General features: G+C 40.1%; 1 protein-coding gene across 1 annotated transcript in view; it reads left to right on the top strand.

Annotated features, from left to right (window-relative positions):
- The window catches only part of CFH (complement factor H), a 34,993-nt gene extending 21,878 nt beyond the window's left edge, over positions 1-13,115 (top strand). Inside the window, exons 13-24 of the mRNA XM_054073013.1 lie at positions 326-508; positions 2,067-2,249; positions 3,583-3,762; positions 5,091-5,270; positions 6,772-6,978; positions 7,471-7,647; positions 8,225-8,401; positions 9,197-9,373; positions 10,503-10,685; positions 11,262-11,462; positions 11,741-11,932; positions 12,074-13,115. Coding sequence (XP_053928988.1) covers positions 326-508; positions 2,067-2,249; positions 3,583-3,762; positions 5,091-5,270; positions 6,772-6,978; positions 7,471-7,647; positions 8,225-8,401; positions 9,197-9,373; positions 10,503-10,685; positions 11,262-11,462; positions 11,741-11,932; positions 12,074-12,087 — 2,054 coding nt within the window. The 3' untranslated portion in view covers positions 12,088-13,115. The remainder of the gene's footprint in view (positions 1-325; positions 509-2,066; positions 2,250-3,582; positions 3,763-5,090; positions 5,271-6,771; positions 6,979-7,470; positions 7,648-8,224; positions 8,402-9,196; positions 9,374-10,502; positions 10,686-11,261; positions 11,463-11,740; positions 11,933-12,073) is intronic.
- The last annotated feature ends 9,154 nt before the right edge of the window (positions 13,116-22,269 follow it).

The following is a 22,269-nucleotide window of genomic DNA, read 5'->3' as shown; positions in this document are numbered from 1 at the left end:
GATACTGAAGTTGCCATCCATGTAACACATTTTCTCTTAAAACTGGGTTGGTTTTATCAATCTCTTTTTTTTTTTTATGATAGCAGGAAACTGTCAGTGCATGGTAGTAGAACAGTAGAGTAAGCCAGAGTCATGCATATCTCTGTGATCTCCAACTCAGCATAAATCCAGATGTTCCATGACATAAATCAATGACCTGTTTAATGTGGTCTACTGGTTTTTCTTAGCTTTAAACAATAAATTCAACTTATTTTGTGTTGCATTTAACTTATAATTGTACTAAGGTTACTGATTTCAGAGCATAAATTTGATCTCTTGATTTCAGTGAATGCCAGAGGCTGTGGACCTCCACCTGAGATTACCAACGGAAGTGTTGCTGGCGGCTCTGTGGAACGATATCAGCATGGGGATAGAAAGCAATATGAATGCAACATTGAATTTAAATTGATTGGATCAAAGGAAATAGAATGTGTTGATGGACAATGGTCACCTTCTCCCTCTTGCATTGGTAATTTAGATAACTCTTGCTTGTGAGAAGTCTATTCACTGTACTCCAATACTTCACAGACATTTTCACAATTAAAATTACATATATGCAAGAATAACATTACATCAATATCAAGTTGTAGATGAAAGTAAACACACACTGCATATAAAGCCAAAACTTTATTAGTAGTATAACTGAGATCTTAACAGTCCAATCAAAGATTTTTTTGTGAGTCTAGATCAAATTATCATAGAAAGAGGAAGGAAAAAAAAGACATAATATATGAAGATTAATTATAAATATATAAATAATACTGAATAGCTAAGTAATAAAAATAATTTATAATTACAATTGTTATACACACACTTTCTCTTATTTACCCCTTTTTCTGGTGTTATGCCCATCCTTCCACTTTTTCTTTGGATCCTAAAGTCAATGGCTTCAGTCTGATGTGTTTTGAGGGGAAGTTTCAGCACATTATCATTATCTTAAGTCATTCACTGGGAGAAATAAGATGTTGATACTGATGATTTCCTCTTCCTTCTTACAGGATCTGGGCAATTTTTAGGTCTTCTAGTATGCTTTTATGCCTTGCTCTTTTTCCACAGGTCTGCAAGTTCTGAATTAGATATGTTGTATATTTTAAATGTGTTAGATACCTGTTCTTTGTTTTACCCCTAAAAGTGGTTCTGATCAGCTCCAGGTCTAAGCTGGTCTTTTGTTCCTATATATACATAGTCTGATGTCTTCTATGAGCAACACTGATGGTTTAAAAATGTACAGCATGGAGTATGCATCTTTTCAGTCCTTGAAATAGTGAGAACAGTTTCAGTGCACAGGCTTGAAAGAAGAGTGGTCCAAACTTGAATGCAGAGATTTTCAAATCGAATTTCTGTTTTTATCATAGATCTTCCCTCTCCCACATTAAGAGCAGGCATATGCCTTCATTCCCCTTGCATGCCTTTTTCCACCTTCCAAAAAAACCCACTCACATGCTGTGCTGATCTGTGCAAACTATTACTCTTTGCTGTCACTACCACTGCAACAGTGACAGCCCAAAGCAGGAACTGCTGTTATCACACAGATGTGACAACACCACAGCCCTGTAAGTGATGTTACAGTTGCTTTCAGTTCTTGTAAGAATAATAATGAAAATGCAAATTACAAATGTGTATGTGTATAATCAAATATAATTTTTACTGATCAGAATCAGGGATCTAGGCGAGTTGGATTTATCTCACTTAGGGATTCAATTGAGTGGGATTAATTGAAGTTTTTCTTACAGTTTAGGGTTATGTACCAATGAAAAACTGTTTGGAAAGACAATGTTACCTGAAGCTACCATGGAGCATGCTGTGGAATTACCACAGTGATGGCAAAGGAAGGGAAAGGACAGCAGAGGGATTTAATAAACTGACTAAAACATACATATACTCCAGCTGTGTTGAAGCTTAGTTGTTACAATCAATGGGAGTAGGTTTGACTCACCAAATGCAAATACAGTTACTTTTATTTAAGTTCTTTCAGCTATACATGTGAGACTAATATTATTGGGAAATACTTCTGCTCTTTTCAACAGAAGACAAAATGCCATGTGGATCACCTTCCTCTATTCCAAATGTTGTTCTTCATCAGGAAGACCAGACTGAGTTTTTGCATGGTGATGAAGTAGTTTGTGGATGTAAACAAGACTCTAGCAATTCTAGGAAAATGAAAATAAAATGCCTTAATGGGGAATGGAAGCCTTTACCTCTGTGTGCTGGTAATCTATTTCCATAATATTTCCATAAATCTTTCATATGTGAGTGCAATTCTATTCAGAATTTCAAGATCTTCAGTGACCAATAGGTAGCCAGAGATACTATAGTTTTATGCATCTCAACTAAGTTGGCTTTTTTTTTAATTTACTCCTCTTTTAAACGTGAACATGTTCTCCATCTTGGAAAGATTCTGCACCTACAACTTTGTAAGCGCTCTGAGTAGGTTTGGGGAAGAAAGCAGACCTTGCACAGTGGGTGAAATCAACTATCTATCAACATGTTTGGTGTATGGTTGCTTTCACCCATATTCCAGCATTTCTCCCTGTTAATGAACCTTCAGAAGCTTAGGGACATACCTGCAATAAAGTAGTAGTGAAGTGCATTAATTATTTTTATTTTTATGTCTGTGTATACTATTTTGCTTTTTGTAAACTTCTATTGGAAATTAAAAATAACCACAATGTGCTGGGCTTACTCCATCCTCACCATTTATATGTGAATTAGTCCTTTGCTTTTCTGATCAGTAGTTTTCCCTTCTTTTTCATCTTCCCATTTTGTTTTGCAGTGCATAAATGGAAATAAAGCAATGTCTTTTAAAAATATATAAACCAAAGCCTTTTCCTAAGAAATAGAAAGAAATTTACATTGAAGTCAGTAATTTAAGAAAAAAAATCCATACACGATAAGGAGTCTTTTATTACACAAATTACTTCAGCACTTCACTTATCTTTAACAGAACATATTTTATGATATATCCAGTTCTTGTTTCCCCCTTTCTTCAGAAGTGATTTTATGTTCATCAGTGATTTGACTACACAGTGTCTTTATTTACTATTATGTGAGGATTGAATCTGGCACAAAACATAGTCTGCTTAACTTTCATGAGTAGTTTGTGTACTGACTCTCAGAATCACCAGTTAAGGAGACAAGAACCTGGTTAGATATGCTTCCACGGAAGACTGTTCAGTGTGAAGCAGCACTTCTTTATTCTCCTGTTTTTGCAAGTAAAAGATTTCTCACCCATTTTGCTATATTTTCATAGCTTTAGAGAAGAAAAGAGTGCTTAGTTTTTATATTGTTTACTACACTCAGTGAAAAGGATCCTGTCAACAGAAAAATAATTGCTGTGTGAGTGGGAACAGTCTCCGCTTTAGATAGTAGGAACAAAAAGTTATTCTGTTTCTGTAACTCAGGAATCTTTGGGGTTACCTCAAACTACAGTGAAAAAATTACTGTCACATGGTCCTGCATTAGAAAACTGTGACCTCTTTATTGGTGAATGTGTATGTATTATCTGGACTAAATCTAACAGCTCTTCCTCTTCATTTTTTTCAGATCCATCTCCTCAGTGTGTGCTTCCAACACACGTTAGGCTAATGCGCAATGCTCGTCTTCCCAAGACAAAAAAGGAGGGGTTCCATGGAGTTATATATTATAAATGTACATCAGCTGATAAAATTGTTAAAGAGGCAGCTTGTGTGTCTGGAAAATGGTCACCAGATATTGAATGCACAGGTATGTTTTGAGATTTGAATACAATTTCTTCTTTTCATGTAGGAATGAAAAATGCTCATTATTAACGCTTCTTAGTGTGACTGTGCCACTAGTCAGAAATGGAAATGCTTACATGCTTATATATGTGCTTACTTGATTATATGCTAAAGGATAGTCTTGAATAATTATGGGAATAATTTGAACTGTTAACTCAGTTTAGAAACACACTATTTTAGTGAGTCAGGCTTGATAATCTCTACGCTGACAAATGGGAAGAGTTGACACTGTCACTTCTGAGTGAGTAAAGATACAATGATAAATTTAAGCTTGGTTCTTCTAAAGGTCTTTACTCTGGTGCAAATGAGAATAGCACATAGCTCAAGCTGCAGCCAAAGTTCTTTAATTTCCTGACACCATTCAAAGCTTTTCTGTTCTCAATTTTTCTTTTTTTTTCCCTGCTTTTTTTTTTTTTTTTTTTTTTTTTGCAATTGCTTCCTGGTGAAACAAGTAAAAAGCTGAGTTGACCAACAGAAAGGCACAGACCTAAGTTTCCCCATATCTAATACACACCAAATGTTGGATACCTGCAGGTCTACCTTTTTTTATGGAAAAGTAGGATGTTGCCTGCAGAAGGCATGACTGTAAAACAATCATTGTCTCATTGCCTGCTTTTGGTGTGCCACATTCATGGGAAATGATACATAGAAGTGGGAGAAGTACACGGAGCAGCAATTGCTTGAGGAGCAATTCCTTTCAAAACAAACTGTTCCTACCTTCCCAGTTTTATGGAACCACTAGAAGCAACAAATCAAGCCCCTGAGGTCTCCTCCTTCCTAGGTCTGCCTCCTCTCCTCCCTTTTAGTTTCTGTTGGCAGGAGTAGCCCTTCATTCCTTGAGTGGCAAAACTGAAGTTTATTTCTTTGTTTCCTTTGGTCATTCTTATTTAGCTTTGTTATCAGCTAATTATGAAGAAAAAAAACAACAGCAAACCAAAAGAAGACAAGAACCTCAGAAGCTGGTCCAGTTTTCCTAAAGTAGTTTATAGAGAGAGGAACAGGGAGAGCCCAGAGGAGTGTAGAACTGTGTGTAAGTGAAAGGGGGGACTACAAGGAGCTCCAACTTAGATTGTTGTCACAACTGTGATGGTCTTTTCCACAAGTTTGAAAGCATATGAGCATCTGAGGGCCGCTCTATTGTTTCTGAAGCAGAATGATATGATCATGATGTTATAATTAAAGTTTGAGATGCTATGATCTAACATCAGTGTTTTCTTAGTTGTTCGTGTTGTAATAAGAGATGAACTGTTACACTATCTTACGTCCTATTATAACATGAGTATGTGTCCTTAGCTGACGAGACTACATGCCCACCTCCGCCTCAGGTTCCTGGTGCTCAACAGATAACAGTTGGAAGAAATTACAAGCATGGGAGTAAAATAACATTTTCATGTCTGGAGAGTTTCCAGCTCATCGGTGTGAATGAAATAACGTGTATAGAAGGGAAATGGCAATCGCCACCTCACTGTCTGGGTCAGTAGTGGATTATTTTTTTTCATTTAGTTTATTATGAATTTCTGTGTTATGCATTTGCAGTCATCAGCAGGAGGATTGTGTTATTCATGTTAAGATTATCGTGAACAGGTAACTGCAGAAAAACAATGGCACATAAATTGCTGAAGAAAGTGCAGTTAACCAACTGCTGGACAGTAAGTAAGTCTTTCTATTCACACAAATTTATTTAACATGGCATATAAAAGTTGTAGGTAGTCCCTCAAGAGCTGTGTGCATGTTTATAGCAGTACAGAATGGAGTCTCAATTTTAACTGGGTACCCACAACAGTATCCTGCTGAACAAAATAGTATTATGTATTATTCAGCTGTGGTAGTAGCAATCTTTGAGGTTTTTTATTTTTATTCCTTCTTAATTGTTCTCCTTTTCTTTCTGTGGCTTCTTCCTGTAATAGAAGAATAAATGATGTGTTATAACTCAAGCCATCTAGTCCAAGAAATGCCAAGAAAGCAATTGTTAAAATACTACTAGTGCATATGACATCTTGTAAACTTGTTAAAAGGTTGGAGAAAGTGTTTTGAGAAATTAATAGGAGATAGCTGAGCACAGGACAAATGAGGTGTCAGCTGGTGGCAGATGTGCACAACGTGTCAACCACGTCTGTATTTTTAAGCTGCAAAATTCTGATGCCACATGGTTTCTCTTTTTTGCATTGAATGTGAGTCTTCATATTTGCTGATAAGTAGCAGACATAGAGAAGAATAAAAAAAATAAATTCTTGAGCAGTTCATAAAACAGCTTTTACTGAAATAAAAGTCTTACTCCCAATTACTGAACAGGAACTTTGATGGGGATTAGGTCATTCATATTATGGAATTAAGTGCAAACATATTATTTAAAAATGATCTGTCAACTAATAAAACCTAATTTACTATGAACTCAAAATGAATATAAAACATAATTTAGGTCCACTCACTATATAGTAGCATAGAAAAAGGAAGTGTTGGGACAGTCCTGTCTCAGGAGGGCTCTGTAGAGATTTAATCCACTGAACGTATCAGGAAATAAGTTAGGAAAAAAAAAGTTCTCTTTTTCGTTTTTGTCATGTCATCATCACACAACCCTGCAGGATACTGATACAACTTTATTAATGGCAGAAAAATTTAATAGCTAACATTGTAGAAACTCAATTTCAGTATCTCGAAGCAAGATAATGTATCTTCTGTTTCTCTGGCTATTAATTTTTCCCTGTTATTAACGCTGTTTTAACTGTATCTCCTTGGTATGAAAAGGAAAATGGCTTTTCTTTGCTTCAAAGGAAAAGAGAGATACCCCACGTAGGAGGGAAAGGAGAGAGAAGTTTTGCGTTACTTATTTTAGCTATTTCTTCATCTTCCTTTCAAGCCATTTAATCTATGTTTGGTTGATTATATATTTTTCTTTCCCATTTCAGACAGCATCTGTTATTGGAATATTGAGTATCTTGCCTTATTGTTTATCTGTGTTTTCTGTATTTTATAGAAAGACCATGTTTGCCACCTCAACCTCTAGAATGTGCTGATGTCCCCAGGCTGGAAAATCAAAACTTAAAAATTGAAAAAGAAGGGAAAACGATTTATCTGGCTGGTGCTAGACTTAAGTATGTTCCTCATCCTGGATACAAGTTAAATGGCCCACCAGAAATAACTTGCTCTATGGGAAACTGGACTTCAGCTCCTACATGCCTGGGTAATACACAAAAATACTTGTTTTGTAGTTCATTTAGCAATGAAATGGAAAGCATTTTAAACTGGAGTTTGATTAGTAAGAGACACTAACTCCATATTTTTCAGGTGTCTTCAGAGAAAAACAGACTGGATGCAAGGACAGCTTTTTAGATGAAGTTTAGTTTTAAATATTACTTTGCATTCTTGAAATCTTCATACTGTTTATACAGCTATGACATTGTGTTCTGGTCACATCTTCATAATCCAAGGATTATTAAAATTTTCTGGTGTGGTTAGAAACAGGATCTAAATATTTCACTGCCAGAAATCTGTGCTATTTAGAGGAATGACTTATTTAATCTTCCGTATGCTACCTTTTATATAAAATCCCCTGTCAGTGAATGACTATGTAGACACTAGAAAAAGCTCTCTAAAGCATCTGTTTGGTGGAAAGTGTACAATCATTCTATGTGTATCACATTAGCAGAAGCATCAGCTTTCTCTGTCTTTTCAGAAATGCCGTGTGGAAGTTTTCCAAAAGTTGCCAATGCTCAGTTTGAAGGTAGAAAGAAGAAAATTTATGAGCCCGGTGAAACAATTCGCTACCAGTGTGATGCAGGGTTCCTGACTATTGGTGTCCCTGAAATCATTTGCAGAGAAGGAAATTGGACAACACCACCCTACTGTGAAGGTATAGGTTCTACTTCTTCTATGATGCTTCTTAGTCATTCATGCTGTGAATTAAAATAATGTCAACTCAGGCACACAGGAAAGTAAGGCCAATAGAGACAACCAGGGACTTGTTTTGATTGTACTGCTACACTACCTATTTTTTTTGCTTCTGAGAAGCCAAAAACCAGAGGGTTATGAAGAAATGGATACTGGCTGCAAAGGAGGAGATAACTGGTAATGTCTCTTATTTGTGCATCGCTAAGAATGTCACTTCCTGAAAGTTACCTTCAAATAATAAAGAAATCACTTCAGTCCTCAACCCTTTGGTACACAGTGCTGTACAGAGCCAACCCGTACCTTTGGCTGATCTCTGCAACTCCTTTTCTTTTTTTTCAGTCACTCTAGGCAAAATTAGTAGTGTCTGGTGATGCGCTGCAGAACATAGATTCTCGTCTCTTTCTTTTCTACTTGTAGAAAGTGGTTTGCATAATGCAGATCTTTTTTTTCCTGATCGGTAACAGCAGTGCTCTGGAATTCAATATTCTCTGTTTGTTGTGTTGCTGCACTACTGTTCTTAACTGCTCCTCTCTTTTCAGATGCCACCTGTGGAGCTGCACCTGAAATTCCCAATGCTCATATTACTAGTGCTCAACAGGAGAGATATCTGCCCGGTGCTCGAGTGCAGTATGAATGTGAAAAGAATTTTCAGATGATAGGTGGAAATTATGTCACTTGTACAAATGGAGAATGGTCACAAGCACCGCTGTGCAGAGGTAGGGATCTGTGCTTTCATCTCACCTGTTAGCTCAGAGGGGACTGTTTGTTTACCCGAATACTCTAATAACTTCACCATTTTACTTCTGTTCCTTTGTGTACCCCCACTTTGTGCTTGTTATTGCTTCCTTGCAGAGCACTTCAATTTAGCTTCAGCCTTCTAGAAGTACTGAGGATATTTTTATCAGCACCAAAACTGTCTTGAAGAAGCAGGGCCTAAAACGCCCTGCTCTGTCTGAATGGAAGAAGCAGCAGGGGAGAGAGACAGCTGTTCTTCTCCAGGGCTGCACACTGACTGACCTGATCAATGCAGATCCCCACAGAGACTCAGATGTAAACCGTGTAGGATCTGCTAGGGCTATGGAAGTGGCAAGAGCGTTCCTGTGACAAGGAGCTGTCAGGAGCTGTGCTCCTGTGTCTTGTGCCCGAGCCTGTGGCTGTGGGGCGAATAAGTGCTGCTTGGCTCCCACACATCTCCATGGGGCTGACTGTGCTTACTCCCTGGGGAATGACCCTGGCAGGCAGGCTGGCTGCTTTGGCTTCTTGTGCACCGAGGTGTAGCTACAGAAACACTGGCTTTTTTCTAGAAATTCTCCTTGACGGTGCTATCTCCTGAGAGATGGTGCTGCCACTGTCACACCTCTTTGCTTTCTCCATGGAGGACTCTTGGAGCTGTGACTTGCCTGAGGCAGAAAATCTGGACAGAAATTATAACAAGATTAATTCCTTGGACTGTCGGTTGTATAGAGAAAACACCTCAACGATTCTGTGACTGCAGAAGTATCTCTTTTCAGATGTGACATGTGAACCTCCTCCAGAAATTCCTGGTGGCAAAGTTCAAGGTGTTAAAAAGTCACGGTATTTGCCTGGGGAGAATGCTCGCTATCAGTGCTGGCAAGGTTTTGAGATGACTGGAGATCCCACCATAGCATGTCAGCATGGGACCTGGACAGAGCGGCCAAAGTGCAAAGGTAATTTCTCTGTCTTTGTACCTCTGCCTGACAGTGCCACTGTCATGAGGTTGACACAGTAGCATTTACTTCTCCAGATATTAGCCTCATTTCTGTGTACAAGTACAGATATCTGGCACACTTGGGGAAAACAAAACCACATTTTCCCAAGTATCTGGTTCAGTGAGTTGACCAGCTGAGTGACCGAAGTGGCTTTAGAGAGCAGAGCCCACAGCATCCCTGCTAATTGACATCCAGATACTGCAGATGATGCATTGATATTTTGAATACCACGGAGTTAAATCAACTGTTAAATCAACTAAGGGCAGAATTTGAGGGGTGAGCCGATACCTGGGCACTCTGTTGGTGTCTCCTGGGGTTTCTTGTGTGCGCTGAATAACCTCATTTGTTTTCACTAGACATACAGAAAGTTTCAGCCTGTGAACCAGTGCAAAACCATTTGACTCCAACACTACCCAGCTGGGAGCTGAAAGGGATGTAGAAGTAGCAGCTGAATTCAGACCAGGCTGAATATTGTGGCTCCAGAACACAATGCCAAGTGCAAAGACTGCCACTGCTGGTACCTAGGGCCTTTTCTGAAGATTTCCCAACGCAAGGTCATTAGAAGGCCTCACTTGGCAGCAGCATGGTGCTTAGATAGGTATAAGAATTTGTGAGGCAGCAGCACTTGAGGGTTGGCAAGTGTGAACTCCTCAGTGGCCATAAGTGGCCCACAGAGCCCGAGGGCTATCCCATTAGGGATTGCAGTGGTGCATTTCAGTGACAGTTGTTAATGTTTGCAATTGGATCCACTCTTCTCATGGCTCAGGCAGTGCAGGGTGGAGGTGGGCATCAGGCTCTCCTGCAGAGCCACGCCAAACGCTGCACAGTTACGCAGGACGAGAGAAAGTCCTGCAGACAGCTGCAAGCACTCCAGCTGTGGACAACACAAGTAAATGGCAGTTGTAAATCCCAGCACAGGAGAAATGAGAAACTCTTACTCTTTTGCGCCTGCCAGGTAGTTGGCTTTCTCTCTGCTTTCCTCTGGGTCCCAGAGTAGTGCCAACCTACTGTCCGGTAGTATCTGTGGCCGGGCCTCCGTTGCAATTCAGCTCTCGTGGCTTTCTCTCTGACTGGAATTTTCTTCCAGGGAAAGGTGGGAAATGTGGGCCACCTCCAGTTATTGAAAATGGAGACCTCCTTTCCTTCCCCATGCGAGAATATGCCCAAGGTGCAGTGGTCAAATACAAATGCCCAAATCTCTACGTCCTGGAAGGATCTGAGAGTATTACCTGTACTGACGGGCAGTGGACAAACCCCCCAGTTTGCCTCGGTAGGTTCGCGCATGTGCTGTGTGGCCAAAGGCGGTGCAACTGCTTTTTCTCATATCCCGGCACTTGTGCTGGGGATGCAATGCTGGCAGGGCAGAACAACCACGAGTCCCTTTTTTGTGCAGGGCTCCTTGCGTGTTGCCAAGCTGGGGATGCTGCTAAGGTCAGCAGGTTGTGAGTGGGGAGGATGGGTGCGAGTGGCAGTGCTGGGGCAATCTGGGGTGCGGCCGTTACATGGCCATGGGGAAATGAATTTAGAGAAGTGCTGGGCACAGGCAAAGAAGGAGGGACCTCAGAAAAGACCAAGGGGAAGGCAGTCGGTGCCTGGTGACTTCCCCCACCTGTGCCTTGATCTCACCCCGTGTCAGAACAAAAAGGCTTCTCCATAGCTCTATGTTGGGTGTCAGCCATGGTCTTTTCCCCTTTAACTTGGGTCCTGTTGCAAGTAAAAGAGGGTCAGAGCAAAGTGCTGGATGCATGTCATGATGCGGAGAACTTCTGTAGGCTCTAGAGGAAATAAAAGTGGTCTGTGGTGCATCTGTTTGACGTGACGACACTCTTCCTTTGCCTTTTCCAAGTGGCCTGTACAGCATCTGAAGAAGACATGGACAGAAACAGTGTTGAGTTGAAATGGATCTTCAGAAAAAAGCTGTATTCCAGATCGGGCGACTTTATTGAGTTTTGCTGTAAAAGAGGATATGTGTCAGACCCAGCATCTCCCCCCTTCCGAGTACAGTGTGTAGAGGGGAAACTGGAATATCCACGATGCAAGCCAGGCAGTAAGTCATCTCCAATCTGGCCACAGCTTAGCCACTGTGTTGTTGCATTTTTTGTGCTGAAGCCAAGGGGAAAGCCTTTAGCTTTCCTGGGGAAGCACCGGGGAGATAGCAGCAGGGCGCCACGGGGTGGGATCATCCTGTAAACTACAGCCGTTGAGGGGCCATGCCCCCGAGCAGCTGTTGACTGGTGTACCTGAGTGGGAAAGTTTGCTGGGCAAAGGGAGCCTCAGTTGTCCGGTGTGGGGTCTGCAGGCAAATGATGAAAGTGCTTTTTCCAGAGAATTGTACCATAGATGAGGAGAGTTTGGAAAGCAACAAGATTCAACTACAGTCTTCAAGTTCATTGAGGACCTATCTTTCTGGGGATTATATTTTGTTTGAATGCAAATGGTGGCACCGGCAAACGTCACGCCCTGAGACATTCAGAGCAGCGTGCATGGATGGAGTGATTAAGTATCCTACGTGTGAACGTAAGTGCTTGGTGGTGAAGATGTGGTGGGGCTGTGGGAGGCAGCTTTTCTGAAATTGACTGTCGCCTGCTCTGAGGAACCACTGTGGTGCATTGGGCTTCATCTTCACTCCTTTTCCCCTTTTTTCTCTTTACACTGCAGCAAGATTTGGATAAATGGAAACGGCATGAAGGAGCCCAGCTCTGGAAATGAAAGATCTCTCAACCAACCCACAGATTTGAGCTCAGTTTTGCCTGAAGTTTCCTGTTTCGCTGTGCTCTGTTTGCAGCGTAGCCAATGTTCTGTCTTGGAATTTGATTCTTCTTAATCTTTTATTGTTGGATAATTATGTTTTCATTTTTTATACAATTTTATGCCGTTTTAACATTTTGTTAATATGTTTACATTTTATCCGTTTGAATGGTTGTTCTTACATTTTATCTATTCCGTATCGGTCTCTCTGTTATTTTCTATTGACACTTGTGTCCTGAGACAGGCAGGCTTTGGTGGCCTCCAGAGACAAGAATTAAAGCTCACAGGTAATTTGATCATCAGCAGTTAGAGTGTGTTTGGCCTCTTCTGCTCTTAGCTACTTCTCTGTGTGCTTGCCTGGAAACTACCCTGGGGTCATGGCAGAGGTGTGTGTTCTAAACACCTGATCAGGATACATGAGTGAGTGTTGTCTCCTTTAAACAAATCAAGGACATCTCTTGTCCCAGTTCTTATGGGGGACTTGAGCCTACTTGACATTTTCTGGAATGCAGGGTGTTGGGATGCAGGTAATTTTGATTCCTGGGTGGAGGTGGGGTGACTTCTTTGTCCAGTTCCTGGAAGAAGAAAAAGAAGAAAAAATAATTAATGTGCCGGAGATTGAGGCTTAACCAGGGTACAAGGTGAACTGTACATTACCTTGGCATGTATATATACTACTAGGAAAGCTGCAGCTCACCTAGAGTGACACTTGCCAAGGACATCAAGGGTCAGAAGAAGCTTTCCTAAGACTACACTAGCATTAAATAAAAATAAGAAAAAGTGTATCCTTTCACTGAATGGGGTAGGTGTTTTTAGTGACAGCAGCTACACATGAAGCTGAAGTACTCACGGTTTTTTTGCCTCGATGTTCATCAACAAGACGCTGTGTTCATTTCTGTAATCTGGCCCATCCCACCCTCTGCTCACAGGTGAACAGTTATGCGCATATTCAGAGTGGGGGCAGGGAGGGTCAGTAAGGATCACACAGTCTTGGACACCATGTGTTGTGCTGCATCAAAAGACAGTCAACAGAGTGAGGGAGGTGATTCAGCCCCTCTGCTCTGGCAAGACGTCGCTTCACCTGGAGTATTGTGTCCAGTTCTGGAGCCGTCAGGACAGGAAAGGCACAGACCTGTTGGAGTGGGTCCAGAGGAGGCCATGAAAGTGATCAAAGCCTGGAACACCACTTCTGTGGAGAAAGGCTGAGAGAATTGGGCTTGTTCAGCTTGGAAAAGAGAAGACTCTCAGTAGACCTTATTGTGGCCTTTCAATACTTAAAGGGAACTTATAAAAAAGATGGGGAAAAGCTTTTTAATTGGCCCTGTAGCGATAGGACATGGAGTAATGGTTTTAAGCTAAAAAAATGAGAGGTTTAGACTAGATATTAGGAATATTTTTTTTTTACTCTGAGGGTGATGAAATGCTGGAACGGGTTGCCCAGAGAGGTGGTGGGTGCCCCATCCCTGGAAACATTCAAGATGAGGCTGGATGGGGCTCTGAGCACCCTGATCAAGTTGAAGATGTCCCTGCTCCTTGCAGGGGGGTTGGACTAGATGGCCCCATGGTCCCTTCCAACCCAAATCATTCTATGAGTCTATGATAAAGCACCCTTGGGCTCCACGGTAGCGAAAAATACTTGTATTCTTTGACAATTGTTCTAGCTTAGTGTTGTTTCTCTTTGTATGTAGTGAGGATGCACATCAAATCAGCAGAGGTAAAAAAGAAACAAAAACCAAATCAACAAAAGGCTATTTAAGCTGTCTCTTCTGTGGTAACAGAATAAACAATTAAATCATCACATAATCAAAGCAATTCCTGTCTCTCAATATTTTTACTTCATTACATAATAAAATCCCTTCCTTCTTAGGGAAACAGATAAGATATAATCACTTTTTATTATGTCTTTTAATAAATTAAGGTAACAGGAGTTTTGATAATATTAATGCCTTTGTTTAAAAAGAATATGGATTTAATAACATTTATTCATTGTCAGTAATGATTTTTTTTCTCTTGCAAAGCAAGAGTTTGTGAAGCTCTTTCTCTCTTGGCATGCTTGCTCAGTAAAAACAGTGATCAGAACAGAGGTGCTCTTCATATGATCTTTTGTGCATCTTTTTCCTTGGTTGTTTGTTGAGGTTGGGGGACTGTAATGTAAAGGCACTTCTTGTTGCAAACATGTTTTTTTTTTATCATTCTTGTTCTGTTATATTTGTGTTTCTCTTTGCATGTTTTTTTTAATTGAATAGACATCCTCAACAACCTAGCTAGTAGGTCTGTCTCTTGGCCAGTATTTTATTTGACAATATTATTTTCTTAATTTCGCAGAAGTATACATACTGATATTCCACTGTTGAAGTGGTGTATATTCTTTCAAGGAGAAGATAGTGATATTGTCATTATGAATGGTGGCAGTCCACATTTCTCAGATTGTGGAAGCATATCTGTTTTCCAGAGAAGCAGCGTCACTCAAATAATCTCAAATTTATACCCAAATAGTGGCTATAATTTTTTATAATCATGATAAATGAGAAAAGCCTTTTGCATTTTTAGGGGCTCACTGATGCCAACAAGGAGCTCTTTGCTTTGCATTCATCTTGGCTTGGATATTTTATCTGACTGCGCTGCAGTCAGTGGTGTTGTTTGCACTTGGCTGCAGACATGATGCATTCACATGATTTAGTTGTGCTTCATTTACACTGAAAAAAGTATTGTTTCCTTAGTTCTTTTCTGGTCAGAACTGGAATCCCAAATAATTATTTTCTCTCTCTCCTTTAATTTTGAGGTAGAAACACTCTTGTACACATCTAAGATCAGAAAAGAGAAGACTGCAGTTCTTACTAAGATTCAGGAGGAAGGCAGTGAAATTTCTGAGTGTGATGATGCGACAAACACCTCAAGGCTGTGAAGCATGAACCCAGAACTCCTTTTAAAAACAGGGAGCTGGTTTGCTAGCCTCACGTGTTGTATCCACGTTTAACATCCTTCTGCATTGTGAGTAGAGGAAGAGTAGAGAGGTGGGAGTTTGTTTCCAGGATCTTTCCATACAGAGCGTAATAACTCCAAATCACAAAGTGAGAACACATTTTCAAGTGTGTTTACAAAAAAAAACCTGAAAAGACAAGATGTGTTTTAGTACACTAGATGTTAATAGATGCATTAGCATTTATATAGAATGAAGGGGTATTTTTCTGTAAATAAAACTGGATTATTCATAGGCTGTTTATAAAACTGGAAGATAAGTTACCTTTGCATTCTGGCGCCTTTGACCCATTTCCATGCCTATAAATTATTCTCTGTGACCTGTGATCTGAGCATTACTAATGCTCAGATCTTATTGCAATTGATAACACCTTGTTTCTCCAGTAAAAAAAGTACATTTGCTTTCTAAATTTTGTAATGATGCCCTAGATAATAGCACTGCACATTCTAAAGCATACAGGCAGATATTTAGGACCTAGAGATGAAAAAAAAACATCCTTGAACAATTTATTATCAGTTCCATTCATCAACTCTAATAATGTGTCCTCATGGCAAGCAAAGAAGGTGAATGGTGTCCTGGCTTGCATTAAGAGGAGTGTTGCCTGCACGTTGAGAAAGAAAATCCTTCCTTTCTACTCAGCACTGATGGGATCATACCTGGAGAACTCTGTCCAGTTCTGGGCTCCACAGCATGAGAGAAATATGGAGCTACTGGAGGGAGCACCATTAAGATGATCAAGAGACTGGAGGATCTCATACAAGGGAAGGCAGAGAGAGCTAGAAGTGTTTAGCCTAAAGAAGAGACAGCCCGAAGGAGGGCAGGTTAGCCTAAGGAAGGGGAGCCTAAGAATCTCATCAATGTGTATAAATAGCTGAGAAGAGGGTGTAGAGAAGAGAGTGTCAGGCTCTTTTCAGTGATGCCCAGTGTCAGGACAAGAGACACTGGGCACAGACTGAAAAATAGGGGGTTTCTTCTGAACATCAGGAAACACATTTCTACTGTTGGGTTGACTGAGCACTGGCACAAGTTGCCCAGGGAGGTTGTGGGGTCTCCCTCCTTGACGATGTTCAAAAGTAGTCTGGCCATGGTCCTGGAAATCCTGCTCTAAACGACCTTGCGTGAGCAGGAGGGCTGATGACCTCCAGAGGTCTGTTCTATGATTCTGTGAATATTTGTGCTTAGAATGGTGCAGTCAATCACTTGCCTACCTGAGCAGGCACCCTGCTGGTCAGAGTAGCTTTCTCACACAAGCAGAGCATGATGATTGTGTGTCACTGGAGTCTGTTTGTTAAAGAACTAAAGAAGATCCTGTCTTAGTCTTCAGAACAGTCTAAACAGATTGTTTGCAGCTGTAACACTAAGTGGAAGCCAACCACCAAATTATTTATTTGATCAGTGTTTCCCAATGCCTTTTTCTGTTATATTATAAAATGAAACACAGTCTCCAGCGTAAAAGCAAGTCAAAGTCTATACACTCATGTTTAGGTGGTATGGTCCACTTCCCTAGTTTACAGGTGATCTAGTCATCTGGTAAGAACAAAACCTTGGAGTTCTACCAATAACTGGTTTCATAACTATTCCTATTCCTGCATTTTCCTCTAATGACACAAGGATTTGGGGAAGCTTTTATGTGGCATTTTTGAAAATGACCAGAAAGCAGATGCTAATAAGCATAGTCTTTGTTTACATCACCGAGCCAGTTGTTTACTTGGCTGCTCCTGTCAGTTAATTGATTGCAAATATGTTCGTCAGAGCTCTGTGCAATCCATGGGTTCATTTTACACCAAATTTTGGGTTGGCACCAGTAGTAGCAATTTTCTTTTGGACTCTTATTGCTTTTTGCACAACTGTAACAAAGCACTACTTCGCTTTTCTATGAGATTAACAGGAAGAAACTCACTGTTATTTCCTAATAACAGAAGACTTCTCAGACCTCTTTTGAACACAAATATGCTTTATCCATTTTATAGATTGGAAACCAAAGCAAACATCTGAGATATATTGTCAACGTCACACTGTCTGTATCCACACAAAGAACTGCATCAGACTCATTATAGCCAGAGCCCTGACCTCACTGGGTATTTAGAAAAAATGAATTACTTTAGGAAATCTAACACTTTGTGAAATCCTGCATCCTGAAACTGCTATTTCTCAGCAACCTGAGCAAAGCCATAAAATTACAATTGTCCTTAATTCTGCATTTTATATAAAATTATTGACTTCATTATTCATTTCTCACACATACACACACACAAAATACATACTGAACTGTGGCACTGAACCAAGTCAAGGACTGACCTTTTCATTCACTTGTGATAAGGCAACTGTTCACCCAAGCACTAGTCTCTCAGTATGAAAAATGCATCCTTATTTACCAGAAATTTTAAAGTCAGAACCAAAGAAAGTAATTCCATTGTATGATTCAGCTAGGGGCGGGAAGGGAGGGAGGGAAAGAAAAGATGGTCATGATGCATTTGGCTTCTACATTTCTTTTTCTATAACATATTCTTTCTAACTTTATAACTTAGCAGTGGTATTACATTTTGTAATGTGCTGTCACTGACATTTTCAAGAACACAGAGCAGCAGCTGGATTATCAAAACATCTTCCAATGGGAAGAAACTGCTATAAGGCAGCAGTGGAACAGTGCTCTGCTCTCCCACCAAGAAGACAGCAAGACTCATTTTAACAGTGTGAGGATTCCCAGCGAAGACCCTTCAGTGCAGCTGTGCAGGAGATGCAAAACATTTGCATTTGTGCAACTTGGATTTTTTTTTCTTTTATTTTTTTACTTGAAGTTTGCAGTGCAGGTGATTTAGTTGATCACTGTACTCAGTTTATCACAGTATAATCACTAGCACTGTATTGGTTAGTATTGTTTCTGTTCATCTGTGGACAAGATTTCTTGTGATTCTGTATAGATATTACATACAGTTTTCTGTGTTTTTATTTCCACCAGATCTCCAGGTCTGAGCTGTGGCTATAGCTGGGGAGGATGTCTCTGCTGGCAACAGTAGATGGCAGACTACATTTACAAAGTTGCTAAAATGAATGTAAGGAGTAAATGCACTACAGTAGCCTATCGCTTTGCATCAAAAGTACTGGCAGTATTTTCCTAGCATATGAACAAGGCTTAGCAACAACAGATGTCACCAGAGTTTAAAAAAAAACAACACATTTTCTTTTATTTTCAAAATAAACATTTAAATATGCTCTCTCTCCCACTTCCACAATCCATACAGCTAAAGGGAACATCTGCTCCATCTGACAAGAAGGCAAGGGGAGGAAATGCGACAAATTCCTAGACACAGAAACAACCTTGCAGTAGAAGCCATATTTCCTATTGATTCAGGCTCCAAGAAGACTCAAGTGCCCTCACATATCAAAGCTGGGTGATGTGGTCTGCCTTATAACAGCCTACATTACCATTATGATCCATGATATTCAAATACTGCAAGCTACGGAATAACATAATTGTCAAGGGAAAGGTGATGTTAGTTATCACGTGTGTCTTCACCTGCTTGGCTTCCCACCTTAGCTATTTATCATAGGTGGAAAAGCAGCCTGACACTACTAAACTCAGTGTAAGTGGACTTTTGAAAAACACACGCACACTCCTTAGGTCTCTCTCTGCAAAATTTGTTCTAATACCTGTTTCTTCAGATCTTGCACAGCATTTTCTACTCATCTTCTGACAGTATTTGCTGACAAAAGAATGTATTGCATCTTGTCATCATGTTGTCTTCCCTGTATTATTTCAACCTTTTTTACTGCAGCAGGAAGAACAAGTGTTTCCATAATGGCATGTGGCTTTTTGTCTTTTGCTACCAAGTGAGAAGCTCTTAAATATTTATCATTAAGTTTAGTAAATTTTTGTGGAGGATTGGATTGAGTATGACATGACACAAAGTATCACTGAAAAAAAATTGTAGATGTTTTTCCTCATCTTCTGGATGCTGAATTTTTTAAGTTCCCCGTTAGCATTAGCTACTATCTTAAGGAACAGCTACTAAGGGCAAAGTTCATCATTAACAACAGCAGATTTAAATCCATATTTTGAAAAATGTTCTTCACAATTTCAGGTTTTTTTTTCAATATACTGCCTGTCAAGTGCAATTAGAGACATTATTTCTACCCCATAACGTGGCTGATGAAGAACTTGCCCTAGGAGAAGTGTCAGCTCTGCCATTTTGTTGTTTGCTTGTGTGTTATGTTCTGTCTGCAGTTTCCGTGCAAGGAATCTTTTTAATCCACTTGTCCATTTTGTGAGGGTTAGTTTGGTTAAAAATAAATATAATCCACAAATGCAATTAACTGGGCACACAAACTGCAGTGCATTGCAGTACGCTGATAGCAAATGAAGAGGTGAGGGTGCTACTGTGAAAGCCTCCAATGTGTGACCCGAAACAATCCGACAAACAGACAAAATCATCACTGTCAAATCTGAATATTAAATATCAGTAAACCTTAACAACTTTTTTTGACAAAAAATAAATATAAATAGAAGTTTAATAGAAGAAGTTTAATAGAAGAAGTTTAATAGAAGATCCCACACCCCAATGGATCATCTTCCACTGTTCTATAGGACCTTCAGCACTGATGCATCTTGTCTTGAGCTGAAGGGCTCCCCCTTCTCCAGGTCCCTGCAAGAGCACCTGTCTGTACTCAGGGAGTCAGCTTACCTTTGCTTTCTTCATATCTTATTCTATGAAAAATATTCCCAGATATGTGGTTATGAGGCTGCCAAAGCAAAGGCTTAGCTGATCTGAAACCTCCCTTATCATCCAGCAAAAGGACAACAGAAGAAGTAGCTCTTCATTTTCTTTTACAGAAATTAACACCTATTGATAACCAACATGAATATTGACATAGGCCCCTTTAACTATATACAAATAGAGCATGCCGGTTTAATTGATTTTCATGACCTTAGTGGAATTACATGAGGTTCAAGAAAAAAAAAGTCAGATATGAAGGCTGTCTTGATTTCAGCTGGAATAGAGATAATATTCTTCCCAGTAGCTCCTGTGTTTTGGAATTAGTACGAGAATAACATTGATATATATTGTTTAGTTGTTGCTGGGTAATGTTTATGTTCAACTGGGATAGAATTAATTTTCTTGCCGGAAACTGCTGGTTTCTAGATTTAGTAAGAGAATGTTCATAATGCACCAATGGGTTTTTTGCTCTTGCTAACAAACCAAGGATTTTTCTGTTTCCAATGTTTTGCTTATATGCAGGTGCAGAACCAGGGTAGCTAACCCAAACTGGTGAATCAATTATTCCATTCCATAACATCACACTCAGTATAAAAATGGGAATTTGGCCAGGGGAGTGGCAAGACAATCTTGTTTCTGCATACAGCATTCTGCATTCTGCTGTCGTTGTCCTCACTGTGATCTCTGTCCTCACTGCTGTTCACTGAAATTATTGCTTGGGATGGGCTAAGCATTGCACCGTGAGTTGTTGTATTTTAATATATTCCTTTATATTCTTATTATTATTATCTTTTCTTTTATTGTTCTATTAAAACTGTCTTTATAATTTACATATACCTCCCCCTCCCAAAGCTGCTGAATTGAGCTGCTGTCTTTCTGAGTTGCAGCGTGTCTTTTCTGAGTTGCAGCGTGGAGAGGGGCCAGACGGAGGTTTGGTGGCCACTCCACATCAGCGTACATATTAAAGCCCACCTGTGCAGCCAGGATGAGTCAGGGAGAATGAGCCATTATGTCTCTGCCACTGTTTGCCTGTCTGGATGACTAAACTGGTGCCTTATCTGATTTACACCATAGATTTCAGAACAAAGACTCAGAGGTTATCCTCAAAGCAAAAGTAAAAGAAATCTAAGTATGTTGCACTTGGGTGATTTAGACTATGAGCTTTTGTGATGGAAACATCCTGATCTACGACCCTGGATTTTCTGGATTCCTACACAGCTGGAGGGGATTAAGCAATCCACTGCACCCCATACCATCAGGCGCCACTGACCAAAGTAAAGGAGATGGGCCGACTGGTACCTGAGATGTTATCACTCCAGAATGGACTATAAGAGAATGAGAGGAGCAAGCCTTGGAGCTCCCTCTCAGCTCGTCTGAGCTTCCCCAACTGGCATCAACAATCTACAAACACCAAACACCAGAGCATTTGCAGAAACTTCACTGGCAGCAACTTTTTAGAGGAAACATCTAAAGACTTTATCACCGAACTCCTTACAGGTGTATTGTCCCTCACAAATCCTTATAGGATGCTAATATTGGTTAGACTTAAGGTTAATATTCTTGACTTAGAACTGTAACATTATAGGTAATAAACTAAATGTTTAAATATAGTTCTGGGTCCTACACTGTCTCCCTTGGGGTGTGACAATAATAACACACAAGTTTTCCTATTCTTTTGCGATTCTCCTCCCTAGCTCACTGGGAGAATGTGCACGTGCCCATATGTGTAAGCAAGTGGCTGTGTAACCCTTAGCTGCCATCTGGGGCTAAATAATAACAAGGCGCAAAAGGCCAATGTAAAATTACCCCTTGCTGTGCACTGTGAGGTGGGGCTATGTACAGTGGCTTTGAAAGGTTTTAGAAAAGTGAACATCAAGAAAAGAAATTACATATCATCTACATAGCACAATAGATAAGAGGCAGTAAATATACTTCCTCAACCTTCCCCAGACCAGTAGGACATCAATGATAAACAAATGGGTTAGCTGTTCCCATACATGAGTTGCTATTTGTTGTCATTAGATCAAAAACGAAAAAATAAAGGTCCTGGACCCATCAAGACAACATCACAATCTCTCCTAGAAAATATAAGGAAATTAGGTCCCATTCCAGGACCAGGACCAAGAATGCCAATTACTTCTATGAAGTCACTCTACCTCCATCCAGAAATTCCCAATTATTGGCATCCCAACACCCTGCATTCCAGAAAATGTCAAGGAGACTCAAGTCCCCCATAAGAACTGGGACAAGAGATGTCCTTGATTTGTTTAAAGGAGACAACACTCACTCATGTATCCTGATCAGATGTTTAGAACACTCACCTCTGCCATGACCCCAGGGTAGTTTCCAGGCAAGCACACAGAGAAGTAGCTAAGAGCAGAAGAGGCCAAACACACTCTAACTGCTGATGA

The sequence above is a fragment of the Cuculus canorus genome, chromosome 8 (genome assembly GCF_017976375.1).
Source record: "Cuculus canorus isolate bCucCan1 chromosome 8, bCucCan1.pri, whole genome shotgun sequence".
Classification (NCBI taxonomy): Eukaryota; Metazoa; Chordata; class Aves; order Cuculiformes; family Cuculidae; genus Cuculus; species Cuculus canorus.
The sequence above is the reverse complement of the archived record's forward strand: the minus strand, read 5'-3'. Positions and strand labels throughout refer to the sequence as shown.